The 16,296-nt window shown below is 43.8% G+C and overlaps 1 protein-coding gene across 1 annotated transcript; it reads right to left on the reverse strand.

Annotated features, from left to right (window-relative positions):
- Positions 1 to 5,801: 5,801 nt before the first annotated feature.
- LOC136506655 (uncharacterized) lies at positions 5,802 to 8,386 on the reverse strand. Its single transcript, XM_066501547.1, has 5 exons — positions 8,342 to 8,386; positions 8,082 to 8,255; positions 7,619 to 8,008; positions 7,319 to 7,528; positions 5,802 to 6,011 (listed from the first exon to the last, which is right to left on the reverse strand). Exons 1-5 carry the CDS (start codon positions 8,369 to 8,371, stop codon positions 5,937 to 5,939), a joined length of 879 nt encoding a protein of 292 aa, XP_066357644.1. The 5' UTR covers positions 8,372 to 8,386; the 3' UTR covers positions 5,802 to 5,936.
- Positions 8,387 to 16,296: the final 7,910 nt, after the last annotated feature.

Genomic DNA, 16,296 nt, shown 5'->3' on the forward strand with positions numbered 1-16,296 from the left:
CAAACAGCCGATAAAAGGCAACCATCAGCTAATATTCAAATAGCTTTTCTATTGCCATCAGAGTTTAGAGCTCCAGCAGATCAAGAAGTTTATTTAGATTTTGATGAATCAGAGTATGAAGAAATAGTTGCCAAGTTGACAGTTATACAGCAGGCTATATTTGATAAGCCAATCAAGCATCGACACTTAAAAGCTTTATATGTAAAAAGTTTTGTTGATGGGAAGCCAATGAACAAGATGTTGGTGGATGGAGGTGCTTCTATCAATCTTATGCCTTACACCACTTTTTGTAAACTTAGCAAGGGACCAGGAGATCTGATTGAGACCGAGATGATGCTTAAGGACTTTGGGGGTAATGTGTCTAAGACCCGGTGGGCAATGAATGTCGAACTGACAATCGGGAGTAAGACTCTACTCACCACATTCTTCGTCATCGATGGAAAAGGGTCATACAGTTTACTCCTTGGTCATGACTGGATTCATGCAAACTGTTGTGTGCCATCAACCATGCATCAATGTTTGACTCAATGGCATGGAGATGATGTTGAGCTGGTTCACGCTGATGAGTCTATGAGTATAGCGACTGCCGATCCAGTCTTTTGGGAGCTAAGACTTTGAGTGTCTTTCTAGCAAGTTATGGGAAGGAGGCTTCATTAAAATAAGTGATGAAAGCCAACAGCCGATCCAAGCGGTCGGCTTTGAAAATTTGTTTTAATGGATAATCCAATAGATGGTACAGATGGTAAACTAGGACATGGCTTCACGTCGGCTGATGAATTAGAAGAAGTATATATTGGTTCTGGAGATAGGCCCAGGCCGATGTATGTAAGTGCCAAGTTGGATCCTTAGTATAAGCAAGAGTTAGTCAATTTATTAAAGGAATTTAAAGACTATTTCATTTGGGAATACTATGAGATGCCTGGTCTAGACCGATTGATTATTGAACATCAATTGCCAATCAAACCTAGATATCAGCTGTTTAAACAAGCTCTGAGGAGATTCAACCCAAATGTACTTGATGATATCAAAAAGGAGACTGAAAGGTTACTAGAGGCAAAGTTTATCCGACCATGCCGATATGCGAAGTGGATATCGAATGTTGTCCCTATGTATAAGAAGAATGGAAAATTAAGAGTTTGCATCAATTTCAAAGATCTGAACAAGGCCACCCCATGGATGGTTATCCAATGCCAATAGCCGATATGTTGGTAGATGCAGCAGCCGGGCACAAGGTTATTAGCTTCATAGACGATTATGCAGGATATAACCAAAATTTCATGGCTGAGAAAGACATAGCAAAGACTGCTTTCAAGTGCCCTGGCGAAATTGGTTTATTTGAGTGGGTTGTGATGACCTTTAGTCTAAAGAATGCCGGTGCAACTTATCAGAGGGCAATGAATTATATCTTTCATAAGTTGATCGACAGGATTGTTGAAATCTACATTGATGATGTGATGATAAAATCCAAGGGGTACAAGGAGCATCTAACTGATTTGCGGGAGACTCTGGAATGCACAAGAAAACATGGTCTAAAGATGAATCCTAATAAGTGTGCCTTTAGAGTATCAGCTGGACAATTCTTAGGTTTCATGGTCCACGAGAGAGGAATCAAAGTTGGTAAAAAAAGCATAAAAGCAATTGATGAGGCAGTTCCCCCGACTACTAAAATAGAGTTATAATGATCGGCCTATATGAGTGCAAAGAAGATACTTTGAGAGGATACTATGATGAGTGCCAAAAGTTGCTCGAGGAATTCCTTCATGTCTCTTTTCAACATATTCTGAGAGCACAGAATCAAGAGGCTAATTGTTTAGCTCAAAGTGCGTTAGGTTATTGAGTGTTTCAAGAAGTCTTGAGTAGTGAAACCTCGGATGACGATTGGAGAGTTGAAATAGCTGATTACCTTAGGAATCCGTCATAGAAAGTTGCCAGAAAGCTAAGATATAAATCAACTAAGTATGTTATACTGGATGATCAGCTGTATTACAAAATAGTCGATGGGGTGTTGCTCAAATGCTTAAATCAAGAGGAAGCTAAGGTGTTGATGGGTGAAGTGCATGAAGGGATATGTGGGGCTCATCAATTGGCTTATAAGATGAAATGGATTATTCACAAAACTAGATATTTTTGGCCAACAATATTGGAAGACTGTTTTGAATATTATAAGGGTTGCCAGGACTATCAACGTTTTGGTAATATCCAGAAATCGCATGCATCGGCTATGAATCCAATAATCAAACCATGGCCATTTCGAGGCTGAGGAATTGATTTAATTGGCCATATTTTTCTGCCCTCAAGTAAAGGACATAAGTTCATATTGGTAGCAATGGATTACTTCACTAAGTGGGTTGAGGCAATTCCTTTGAAAACTGTAACCTCAAAGAACATGGTTGATTTTGTTAAGGAACATATTGTGTATCATTTTGGGATTCCTCAAACTATCACTACCGATCAAGGGACAATATTCACATCAGAGGAGTTTGAAGATTTTGCTGCCAGTATGGGAATTAAGCTACTAAATTCTTCTCCTTACTATGCTTAGGCTAATGGCCAGGCAGATGTGTCTAATCAGATTATGATTAAGCTGATCAAGAAAAAGATTGAGGAGCAGCCAAGGAAGTGGCATTCAACGCTTAATGAGGCATTATGGGCATATAGGATGGCCTATCATGGATCGATTAAAATGTCACCTTATGAACTTGTGTATGGCCATAATGCAGTCCTTCCGTGGGAAGTTCAAACTAGATCAAGGCGTGTTGCGTTGTAAAATGATTTGTCAGCCAAAGTCTACAAGAGTCTTATGATAGACGACTTAGAGGACTTAAGTTGCCATCGGCTACGTGCTCTTGAGAATATCGAAGCCAATAAACTGAGGGTTGCAAAATATTACAATAGAAAGGTCAAGAGCAAGCAATTTTCTAAAGGAGACTTGGTCTGAAAAGTGAAGTTGTCGATCAGGTAAAAAGACAGCAGGTTCGGCAAATGGTCACCTAATTAGGAAGGACCTTACCAGATTAAACGTTTGTGCGCCTGGCAATGCTTATATTTTGGAAACACTAAGAGGAGAGGAAGAATTTGGTAGAGCAATCAATGGGAAATACCTAAATAAATACTATCATAGTGTTTGGATTAATACTTGACAACCGATTTGTTCGGTCGTCGGCTCTAATAGCCGATACCAGAAGGGTATCGCCTCTAGTACAAAAATAAACCCAAAGGGGTAGAAGCCGGTATGATATGTATCACCTATAAGAGCAAAGCAAACATAGACAGATTGATGCATGGAATATGAAGTACGAAGCAAAAGAAAAATCACTTGAGACGAAGAAATTATTTGCTAATATCACCTATTACAAACTATAGACCAGAAAACACTTTGTTTACTATATCATCGGCCTAGGAAGTAAGGGCTACAGAGTTGGCAGCGTCAAAGAAATCCTCGACTAGGCGCTCATGATCCCCAGGGTATGCCATGGCTGGAAAACCGTGGGGAAGAAGCTGAAGCTCGTGGCCAGAATGGGCTTGCGCGGCAGCCAACGCCATGCCAGCACCATGACAAACGCCATGCAGAGCAACCTCCATGACATGGTTTGGGATGTCGTGCAAGCGAACCACTAGAACGGTGCCTCTAGCATTGATGAATGCCGCCGTGTACTCCATAGCTGATCAGAGGCTTTCCAGCTAGGCTGATAGGTCTAAAAAGATTCAAAGGGGAGATGATCAGGATCTTTAAGATAAAATTAAGAGGAGATAGAAAGTTGTGGTAGACATCTCACCCGTGATTCTGGCCTCGACCTCGACCAACCTATCCTCCACCGGATCAGCCTCGGGAGGCGATCGGCATCGAACCATGGATAGAGCCTATTCTGTGAGGGAGAGGTAGTCGTTGAGGTTTTGGCCAGCCCGATCAATGGAGGCGAGCAGATCATTATTGTCGATCCATCTCCTCGGATAGCAGGGGAGCTAGCGGCGAGCTATTGACGAAGAGAACCCCGAAGACTGAACGGAGTCGGCCCTATGCCCTGAGGCGGTGGAGGCATCACGAGTTGCACCCTCCTGGTGACAAAGGTGCTGGCGTGATGACGCAGCTCCATTGAGGGCCTCCTCAGCAGACCTCTTGCTATTCTCCATGATGTCAAACCTATGGGAAAGCAGAAACCGCACTAAAGACACAAAAGGTTTGAGACAAAGCAGGTTGTCTTTCGATCCACAGCCGTGACCCGTATATATAGCCCGGGAAGGTGAGAAGATAGATTTCACCGGGGTTATGGAATTGAAGTCAGATATGGAAATAGATCGACACTCCAAAAATTCAGGGGACGAATAACGAAAAGATAACAGATTCAGACTTATTGCTTCCCATAATCACAAAATATCATGGGATGGATACGAAAGGTTTACATTGACCAGCGATCGACCCACAAAGGCTTCTTTGGATTGAAGGGAGTCTAGATCCCCACAAGGCAGAAGGTCATCATGAACCAAGTCACATCGGCCCGTTGATGAAATTGCATCTAGAAGAGGGGAAAGGCCACCTGCTTAAAAGATGCCCTACCGATTTCTCGGTGACTGGGAAACTATGGGAAAGAAGTCTGTGGTCTTCCCGATGGGCATTTAATGAAGCAAACAAGGGGAAGGTGTCCACACATTTTAGCCCTTGCAAACACTAGAACAGCTCTGCGATCATGGAGAGAAGACTCAGGTGATATCACAAGAATTCTTCTAACCGTAGTAGCACTACGGGATACAGTAGATTTGCCGAGTGTCAAGGGCACTCGGCAAACGCCCAAAAACACTCGGCAAATACTTTGCCGAGTGTAACACTCGGCATACAGCACACGACATTGATTTGTCGGCAAACAGTAGTTTGCCGAGTGTTTTTCATCGGGCACTCGGCAAACAGCTTGCCGACTGTCAGTAAACACTCGGCAAAAATAAACTCTCGGCAAAAAAAATTGACGGGATGGAACGGCGATGTCGATTTTGCCGAGTGCACGACGGAAAACACTCGGCAAATTTTCTCAACTTTGCCGAGTGTCAGAACTAAAACACTTGGCATGGAACGCCGAGTGTAACACTCGGCATACAGCACACGGCATTGATTTGTTGGCAAACAGTAGTTTGCCGAGTGTTTTTCATCGGGCACTCGGCAAACAGCTTGCCGACTGTCAGTAAACACTCGGCGAAAATAAACTCTCGGCAAAAAAAATTGACGGGATGGAACGGCGATGTCGATTTTGCCGAGTGCACGACGGAAAACACTCGGCAAATTTTCTCAACTTTGCCGAGTGTCAGAACTAAAACACTCGGCAAAGTTTCCCAAGTTTGCCGAGTGTCAGAAATAAAACACTCGGCAAAGTTTCCAAAGTTTGCCGAGTGTCAGAACTAAAACACTCGGCAAAGTTTCCCAAGTTTGCCGAGTGTCAGAAATAAAACACTCGGCAAAGTTTCCAAAGTTTGCCGAGTGTCAGAACTAAAACACTCGGCAAAGTTTCCAAAGTTTGCCGAGTGTTAGAACTAAAACACTCGGCAAAGTTTCCAAAGTTTGCCGAGTGTTAGAACTAAAACACTCGGCAAAGTTTCCCAAGTTTGCCGAGTGTCAGAACTAAAACACTCGGCAAACAAGCTCCAGCGGTCAGATTTTATGGTCACTTTGCCGAGTGTCCACTGGAATACACTCGGCAAAGAAGGTTACCAGAATGGAAAATGGTCTCTTTTTTAATAATGTCACATATCTGTCAATCCACAAAAAAAACCATGACAATTCACAATAAAACATCATGACAGGCATAATTATTTGTCACAGGTATCATAATTCACAATAAACCATCATCATAATTCACAATAAACCATCATCACATGTCACAATAAACCATCATCTCAATTTACAATAAACCATCATCACAAGTCACAACTAAGACACAATACAAATGCAATCACTGCGTAGGCCCTTGGAACCTCTGCGACAAATCCGGGTCTTGAAACTGATTATTTGATGCCGCCGATTGATTCTGCACAAAAGAGAAGTATTCGAAACAGTGTTAGCTTCCTTTTTAACAGTGTTAGACTTCATATTGCAAAGTGAATTTCAGTATCGAAATGTGTGCATCTAAAGCACTCGGCATTGTCACTGTTTCCCGTAGTGAGAGGAGGTTTCTCTTTTCTTTAAACCGTGTCAAGAGTTGAAGGGATGAAAAGTGCATGCATCCAGTCAATGAGGCACGTTACCTTATCCTGCTACAAAGATTTCTTTAACCAATTCTGCAGGTTCGTTGCTGCAGAGCTACACGGCCTGCCTCTCTGAATAATATTTAGAAGCGTGCATGAATGCATATACAGACACGCGTCATTCATAGGGAACAGTATTAAACTGCTGGCAATGATTCCAACATATTTTAACTGCATTATGGATTCAGTACCGACCTTCCTTAGGTACGTGTTGCTGTATTCAGCTATATACGGTGGGTTTGACACTTGGAGCTAGGCACCGTGGAGGTTAAAATATAGTGACATGATTGGCCGTTTTATAATCTCCTAGTTGTAGTAACATGCACGCTGACTGGCTCTATCTTGCTTGTGTGATGACTGAATCTTATTATGTGTAGTAGTGGTCGTGGATGATGCAAAGAATTAAACTGGGAAGCATATGTCGTCAGGTGGTTAATGAGCCTCTTACACGCAACTGAAAGTACCAATCAACACAAACCTCCGGAACCTAGGCCTTTTTCATTGACTATAAACAAATGTGTGGTCTCCATTAGATCTTGGAAAGAAGACAGATAGCCAGAATGCGGTCATAACAAGACCGATGTATCAAAAAAATGTTCAGCACAAAGCAAAGATAACCGATGACCTTATTGGGTCACGACGACACGAAGAATTCTTTGCGTCAGGAAATCAGAGCTGAATATGTCAATGATGCGCATTACTAAGTCAGCAAGGTTGACAAAAAAAGGGAACACATCCATTCATGACAGCAAAGTGAAGAATGCATCATGCTCATTTCAGTATCCGATCATGTCACTGGTGAGTAGCTCCGCCCTTCTTTTTTTCTTGTTTGGAGAACCAGTGCACCATTTATTGAACTGAGAAAAGTGGATTTGCCATTCAAGCTTAGGTGACGTAATAGAAGTATAATTTGCTATTCTGGTAGTCAGCAGCACCAATGGTTGCCTGACATTCTCTTTTGACATGACATCTATATTTGCATTTATATTTAAGTTTCACTAAGTATTTTTTTGTTTAAAGTTTTATCAACAGAAAAATTTTGGAAATAAAAGCCTAAAATATTTAAGTTTCAAGGTGTCAAGTGACTCACTGGAGTAGTTGTGGGTGGCTGAGGTGAAGGGAATAGCATCGGTGGCGGTGGCAAAGGTTGACCCATACTCGATGCAAAATTCTGCATGTATTGGAACATTTGGTCCATCCTCAACCGACTTTCTTCGTCCATCCTCTGCCGCTCGGCCTCTAACCGCTCCACCCTCGCCTCCATCTCCTCCCGTTGCTTCTTTTCTGCTTCCACCTGGGCCTAAAATATTTCATCGCAATGTTACAATGCAAAGCAATGCAAAGCTAAAGTACGTAAGAACCAACGAATGATGAATGGAAGAGAAAGAACCTGGAGAGCCTCTATCTGGAACTGTGCAGTGGTCGGCCGTGGGCGTATCGCTGGGCTCGAGTCCGTGCTCCTTGCTCTGATCTGGGAGAGAGTGGGAGTAGAGGCCGTGTCAATTACGCTGTCGCCAATCCAATACCGACCATGCTTCTTGCCTCCTCCCACCCTCATCACGATTTCTCCATCAATATCCTGGGAGCTCGGATCGAACTGTGGCCCGTGAACCTCCCTTGCCATCGTTGTATACTGGGTGACGCGGCTGTGGATGCTTGGATGGCTGTACGCCTCAGGCGGGTCCTCCGGGTTGAAGTCGATGTCGGCCGTCGCCTTGCCCTTTTTGGACAGAACCCATGCCTTGAGCTGGGAGCAAGACTGGCCATCATGTGACGACGACTACGGCAAAAATGCAAAATGATTAGAAATTATGCAGAATTGAGCGTTAGAATACAGAAATGGAGTTGCATACCCATTTTTCCCTATATTCATCAAGGCTCAGGCTGCCTTGATGGTGTGATGCACCTGGCATCTGCAAACGCCGCTCCCGGCAAGCAAGGTGGTGCTCCAACCACCCGGGCTGCAACCACTCATCCACCATCTTTTCCCAGCACCGGATATGCGCTCGGCACCACCACGGAGGCACCTACATCATCAAGCATGTGACTTATGAAAAAAGAAATTAAGCGTAATTAATCTCAAATAAAGTAAGTATCAACGTTCTTTGCTTACACTCATGAATTGGTCCTTGGTCAGGTTCATTGTCCTTGCCTCTTCTTTTTTAACCTTCATGGTTCTGTATTGAGCGTAGAACTCGATGATGGCCTGGACGCGCGCCTCGTAGTGCATGTCCTTCACGAGCTTCTTGGCGGCTTGTTCAGAGACGGACTTTGCCTTGGCCTCGAATCCCTCCTGGCATCTGTAGAAGTCCTGCATATAGAGGCGATGTATAAAGTTATTATTTCAAGAATGTCCAGTGAAGGTGATGTATTGAGCAATGTAGTACGAGGAATACTTACCCATAGCTCGCCCTTCACCCGCTCCGCTATGTTGGTGAATCTCCTGCGATCACGATCAGAGACGTCGGGGGCGGCGACGTAGTGGTCCCACGTGTAGGCCGGCTCCCGCTGTCCGGCGTACACCACCAAGCCAGGGAAGTGTTCCCTGCACAAAAGGCCAAGGATGCCGTTGACCTTGCGGTTGTGATCACCCCCACTGAGCTTAATCCAACTCCTGCACAAGTGATTAATATAAATTATTAGTTTCTTTTATAATTTTCAACATATCAAAATTATTGCGAATATTTAAAGTTACTTACCTGGTCCCTGTCGGTTTAATCAGCGGGCGTTTATGCTCAGGTATCGGACGCCTCGGGAGGGACGAGGGACCTCGCAACCAGATCTTGGACTGGGCATCCCCTGCCTCCTCCCCCTCTCTCTCCCCCTCCTGCTCATGCTCCTGCTCCTGCTCCTGCTCCTGCTCCTCCTCCTCCTCCTCCTCACCAGAGGCGTGTGCGGAAGGTACCTCCTCCTCCTCAGACGTCGGGGGGTTAGGTTCAGGCGACGGGGTCCTCGCCCTACCCTTCCGTCGACCCCTCTGCCTCTGCCTCTGCCTCTGTCTCTGCTCCTGCTCCTGCTCCTGCTCCTCCTCCTCCTCACCCCTGCCTCGAGGCCTACCTCGACGCCTCCCAGAAACTGACCCTAGCCCAGAACCTGAACCTGAACCCCTCCCTACAGCGGCGATTCTCTCGCAAATCGCCGCGAGCTTCCTCGTAGCGCCCACCATTGCTCAATTACCTGCAAATAAAAAGAGTAAACCAATCAGCACAGATAAACAAAACATACTTAGAAAGATATGATAAATAATAAATAAATTAGTATGACTCATACATGTATTAGAAATAATCGTCATGATCGGGATTAGCTGGATCATAAGTCTCATCATCACTATCACGCATGTCGATATAATCATGCCCGTGCTCCGAAGGAGGAATGTCGTGATCACTGTCATTGCCTAATTGTAATCGCTGAAGTAGTTCTAAGTCCTTCTCATTCTGAACCTCGTCTCCAGCGTCCTCATCAGCAACCCCTTCATTGTCTACTTCCATTCCGATCGCTTCGGTTAAATCTATCACAAAACTCCCTTCGAGCCCATCTTCTTGGAAGAACTCTCCGTCATATGTGTTGGGGTCTATATTGTAATCTTCATTGTTTGGTACAGGTAGTTTACCGTGTGGCGATACCTTGTACACAACATCCCAACCCTTAAGACGGTTGTCGGTTTGGCACGGGTATGACAAATAATAAACTTGTGTGGCCTGTTGAGCCACAATATAGACGTCGTCTCCTGGTAAGACGGATGATTGTCGAATTTCAACTAGCCCAAGATTAGGGGTGCGTCTCACGACATCTGGATCAAACCAATGACATTTGAATATGACTGGATTAAGAGGTTTGCAACCATGAAAAGTTAGTTCGTATATTTCTTCAATTATTCCGTAGTACTCGACCCCATCAAAGCCTGGCGTAAAAACTCCGGTATTTGTGGTTCTTCGATTGGGCCGACTCTGCTCGTGCCTTGTTGTGTGAAAGCGATATCCATTGACGTCATAACCGGTAAACGACTTGACCTTATAGGAACAACCATTGGCAACCTGTCTCAACTCGACATTCATAGACGCTTCGGTTTGGCCCTACAAGTTCAAGCAGGGTGGTGCGTTTTATTATTTGCATGTACAAGCAACTTGTAATATCAAACTAAGTTGGACTGTACCAAAAATTGCCTCAGCGATATTCTTTTCAGTGTGCATTACATCAATGTTATGTGGAAGAAGAAGATCATCAAAATAGGGGAGGTTCCACAAGCACGACTTCCGAGTCCAAGCATGTTGCTCACCATATCCCACAAAACCACCTTCTTGTTTATTGACCTCGAGAGCATCTAACTGAGCACGAACCACGGCTCCTGTCATCATCTGCGGTGCAGGGTCTGTAACTACGACATCTTTCGTAAAGTTCTTGATGTCTAGTCTGAATGGATGGTCAGGAGGGAGGAATTGTCGATGTTTGTCGAACGAAGAATACTTTCCACCCTTCGTCAACCAAATGAACATCAAAGAAGCCTTGCATACTGGGCATGGGAACCTCCCGTGAACACACCAGCAGCAGAAAATCCCATATGCTGGCAAGTCATGCAGGGAGTACTGGTACCAAACATGCATTTTGAAGTTTGTCTTTGTAGCTCGGTCGTATGTCCATACCCCTTCCTCCCAAGCACGGATCAAATCATCAATCAGAGGCTCCATGTACACACTCATATTATTCCCCGGGTGTTCTGGAATTATCAACGATAAGAATATGTTCTGTCGTTGAAAGATGACGCCAGGGGGGAGATTGAGGGGGATAACGAACAATGGCCAACAGGTGTACGGGGCAGCCGCCATTCCGTAAGGATTAAACCCATCTGTTGCCAGCGCAACACGTACATTACGAGCCTCTAAAGCTTTCTCAGGATAAATCTCATCAAACCTTGTCCAGGCTTCACCATCGGATGGGTGTACCATCTTCTCAGGATTGTATCGACGTCCGTTTTTGTGCCATGTCATCTGTTTCGCAAATTCCACAGTCATGTAAAGCCGTTGGATCCTCGGTATGAAAGGAAGGTACCGTAGGATCTTCACGGGGATTGCGAGCTGCCTCTTCTGACCATCACCAGAGTCTACCTCTAGGAACCTAGACGATTCGCACTTCACACAGTACTTTTCTTCCGCATACTCTTTCCTAAATAAGATGCATCCCTTCGGACAAGCATGTATCTGCTCGTATGGCATCTTAAGTGCACGAAGGAGTTTCTGTGCCTCATACATGCTCTTTGGCAAGATGTGACCATCCGGGAGCAGGCTACCAAAAACTGCCAGCATAATATCAAAGGCGTCTCGACTCAAGGTAAACTGAGACTTCACAGCCATTAGGCGTGCAATGGCATCCAGTTGAGAAACCTTGGTATGCCCGTGAAGGGGTTGCTGTGCCGCAGACAACATGTCATAATACGCCTTTGCGGTAGCCTCTGGCTCCTCCTCCCTACTTGCTTCATCGAAGTGTGCTTCATGGTAGTCATTTAACATGTCTCCCACTCCGGCATCATCATCATATTCCTCGATGCGTTGTCTCAAGACCTCGTCTCTCCCACGATCAGCTTCACCATGGTAGGTCCACCTGGTGTAGTCTGACGTAAATCCATTCTTCACAAGATGTTTGCCCATGTCTAGCTTGGTTTGCCGACGCATGTTTCCACATTTGCTACATGGACACCAAGTCGATCTAGCTCCTTTGACAATTGCAAACGCCCGTTCCAAGAAAGCATCCGTCTTGTCGATCCATTCATTGGTCAACGAATTCTGACTAGAGCGGCCCGTGTACATCCACTCACGGTCATCCATCCTCTAGCATATCAGCGAGTAATATATAAAATCACGTTGCATCTACACGTTCCTATAATGTCTATTAGGTAAAGATAGGTCCTAATCCCACCCGAGGATATGTAGTGGGTTTAGTTTCCATGCTCTACTCCGATCTAAGATAGAATTTCGGCATCACCTCCCCGCTGTTCTCCAAATACACGTCCCGGAAGGGAGATTGTGTATTCGGAGAACAACAGGGAGGTGCTGCCGAAACTCTATCTCGGATCGGAGTAGACCATGGAAACTAAACCCGCTACACATCCTCGGGCTGTCCAAAAAACGTGGACAATTCGAAACAGATACGGTTATATATATGCAAAAATTTGCATATTTCCAACCGTATCTCTTTCGAACGGGAGACGCCTAACTAGGTTACGTGATATATGAACATCAAATGAAAAGAGAGGTGTATGATGCCTCACCTTGCTATCCGGCAAAGTGACGAGTCAAGGACGGTCCTTGTGAGTCTCTCCTGCAACAAAATGAACATATAGTAGTGTCAAGTCAAAATTTTGGCAGCACCTCCCCTGCACGGGGAGGTTTCCAAAACCTGCATCAAATATAACGGCACGATGGCCGACAACCACATCCACACCAACAGAACGGCACGATGGCCGACAACCACATATAGCTCACAAGAAAGCAAATAATTCATGGTTTATCCTTTTCTAATTTCTAAAAAAAAGTCATATCACCTCTATAGACATCCTACTACCTAATGTCAATATTTTATAAGTTTCTCAGAACTTTAAACAGACAAAGGTGTAAGACAAGGGGACCCCCTATCACCCATCCTTTTCAATCTAGTAGCTGATTGTTTAACTAGAATGGTCATCAAAGCACAGCAAAATGGAGTGTTCACTGATAGAACACATTATTCCTCATGGTGTGGCCATCTTGCAATATGCAGATGACACAATCATATGTCTTAAGCATGAAATGGAAGGAGCTGTTAATATGAAATTTCTACTGTACATGTATGAAATGATGGCTGGATTGAAAATAAATTTTAATAAAAGTGAAGTCATTATGATCGTCTTGTTCGCTTCGCTTATAAGCCATACTTTTTTCAGCCAACTAACAATATTTTTCTCTCACAACAAATCAGCCAACAGTCCTTTCAGCCATACTTATCAGCCAAGCGAACAGGGCAAATGATGAGGAGAATTTGGGGCAGACATATGCTGATCTTTTCAACTGTCAAGTTGGGTTCTTTGTAATTAAGTACCTGGGTGTTCCTGTTAGCCCAAGTAGGTTACATGTTTGTGACTGGCTCCCCCTTGTAGAGAAAAGCAGTAAAAGGTTAGATGTTTGGAAGGGTAGCTGCATGTCTATAGCGGTCAGATCTACCTTGATCAGTGCTAGTCTTAACAATTCACCGATATATCATATGTCTGTCTGTCGTTTGCCTAAAACAGTGGTTGGTAAATTAGATAAAATAAGGAGAATCTTTTTTTGGCAAGGACGAAGGACAAAAAAAAAGTATCATTTAGTTAAGTGGGAAAAGATATGTAAAAGCAAGAAAAAAGGTGGCTTGGGATTAAGAACTTGAGGAAAATGAATATCAGTCTTTTATGCAAATGGTGGTGAAAACTAGAAAGAGAAGAGGGTTTATGGCAAACAATTATCAAACATAAGTATTTGAGGAAGGACAGTATCTTTAGTGTTTCTCACAAGTTGACTGATTCTCCTATTTGGTATGATCTGTTGAAAATCAAAGATGTTTATTTACTAGGGAGAGAAATATGCATTAAAAATGGGCGTCAAACTAGATTCTGGAAAGATAGATGGCTGTATCCTCAGGCACTGTGTACTAGTGAACCTATTCTCTTTGAGCTATGTGAATGCAAAGATGCCTCTGTTGAGAGAATTAAAAGTGGAGAAGTTCAAGTTACATTTAGAAGATGGCTTCCTGTAGAATTAAGAAGTAGATGGGAGGAAATTTGGTGTGATGCTTCACCTTTTATTCTGGTAAATGAACCTGATAAGATCATTTGGACATTAGAAAAAAATCAGAAATTTTCTGTTAAGTCTACTTATAATGCTTTAACAAGCAGGGATACATTCAACTTTATTTAATTTTTTTTATAAGTTTCTCAGAATTTCAAACATTAAGTTAGACAAATCAGACTTTTGACTTTGAATTTTAAGCTTTCCACTTTGTAACCCAACTAGTGAAACTTCTAAGTACTGTACATTATCTCCAGTCATCATTCAAAATTGATGGCCACATAGTCATCATTCAAAATTGATGACCACAGTAGATGTGGTTTAAAATGGATCGGCACAGTAGATGTGAATTGTCTTCTTTCTTTCTTTCCTTTTTTTTTTGCTAGTTCTTTCTCACTTAAAAAGCCCCAAACCATAAGAGAAGAAATCTTCACAGTTTTCCATAAGAGGAGAAATCTTCACAGTTTTGTCTGCATTCACGTGTCTATCAGTCTATGTATCAGGTACAGAAAACAAGTGTGTGTTCTTACAAACAAGAGAAAAAAAAATGAAGCATCTCTAAAAGTAAGCCCTTTAACTGGCCAAACAGTGTCCTAGTTCTTTAATCACTTTCACATCAAATATTCAACCCTGGAAAGGGTTCAGCAAACAGAAAGCCAGAAACGGCTGCTCTCACGAATCTAACCACCAAACAAGAATGCAGTGTAGCTATCGGCCTATCGATCGGCAGAAATTCATGTATTGAAAATCAAGAACCAATCCAGCAGCTAGTGGGGCTCGATTGGGTCAGATAACCCATCCCGATAAGGAATTACAGGAATTTCTCGATTGGCTCGATTGGGCCAAACAGTGTCCTAGTTCTTTAATCAAGCAACGTTAGGGCTTCCTTACCAGCAACGACGAGAAGGTGAGGACGAATTCGACTCGATTCCGTTCCGATTCCCGCTCCGCTCGGTGGCCTCGCCGCCGCGGGCGCCGTCGGTGTGGGGGGGGTGGCGCCGCCGGGTGGAGCTGCCGCGGGCGTGGCGCGCCGGGGCCCGGAGGGCGACGCCGAGGGGCGCGGCCACGCCGCCGGTGTGTGTGTGGGGGGGGGCGGTGGCGCCGCCGGGTGGAGCCGCCGCGGGCGTGGCGCGCCGGGGCCGGGAGGGCGACGCCGAGGACCGGGAGGGCGCCGCCGGGGGATGGAGCGGGGGCGGGGACACCGGCGGGGGGAGGCGGCGGGCACGCCGGCGGGACGGGGTCGCGTGGTCGCGGCGTGTGTCTGTGGCGTGTGTGCGTTGTGTGCGTGTGTGTGGCGTGCGGGGAAGCGCCGGGTTAACTGTTAGGGGGTATGCCGAGTGCCCGCGATCTGGCACTCGGCATAGCTCCTTTTTTATTTTTTTTATTTTTTCAAAGGGTCTACTCGCGCGGCAGTGGGCCTGCACCAAGACTTTGCCGAGTGTTTTCTATAAGACACTCGGCAAAGAGATACTTTACCGAGTGTTATATAGAAACACTCGGCAAACTACGCTAATATTTTATGTATACCTTTAATAGCTTCTTTTAGTAACTTTTTTCCTATATATTTTGAAAAAAAACTTGTCAAATTCACTCAAAATGCATATTTGTTTTTTCTACTAATATTATTTCATTATTTCATGCAGTTATAGCTCAAAATTAATTTATATCAACTAAAATTCTATAATTGCAATTAATAAATAAAAAATATCAAACGGATCCATTAATTTGTCAAAATTTGACATGAACTAATCTATGTTGTGTATTGCCTATACAAAAAAATTTGAACTCAAACCCAATTAAAATGTCACTTGGACTCTAAATCTTATCGGATCCTTCTAAGTTCTACGAATTTTCTCCGAAGATGCTTCCGTTTGTAAGCATCATACGTCACAAATTATGCGAAACATTCTCAATTTTTTACCACAGCCTCCACATATGATATCATGACATCTTGACAAATCTCGTGATTTTCAGACTTCGTTTGGTTTTGGTAGAATTTTAAAATCATTCGAACACACGTTCGTGGTCGTGTTTCCTGAACAAAATGTTCGAAATTTCTTTTCATTTCCTGTATGAGACATCAATCCGGATTCAATGACATGAATTTGATTTTTCCACTCATTTTATTCTATTATTTCAATCACTTGCAGTTCAAATTTCGTTTAAATCAATAAATTACTCAAAATGAAATTAATTCACTAAATATAGCAAACAGACCAAGAAATAGACCAACTTTTAACATGCAGTACAAAATGTCGTATGTGGGGAGTAGAAAAAT

The sequence above is a fragment of the Miscanthus floridulus genome, chromosome 15 (genome assembly GCF_019320115.1).
Source record: "Miscanthus floridulus cultivar M001 chromosome 15, ASM1932011v1, whole genome shotgun sequence".
NCBI classification, from domain to species: domain Eukaryota; kingdom Viridiplantae; phylum Streptophyta; class Magnoliopsida; order Poales; family Poaceae; genus Miscanthus; species Miscanthus floridulus.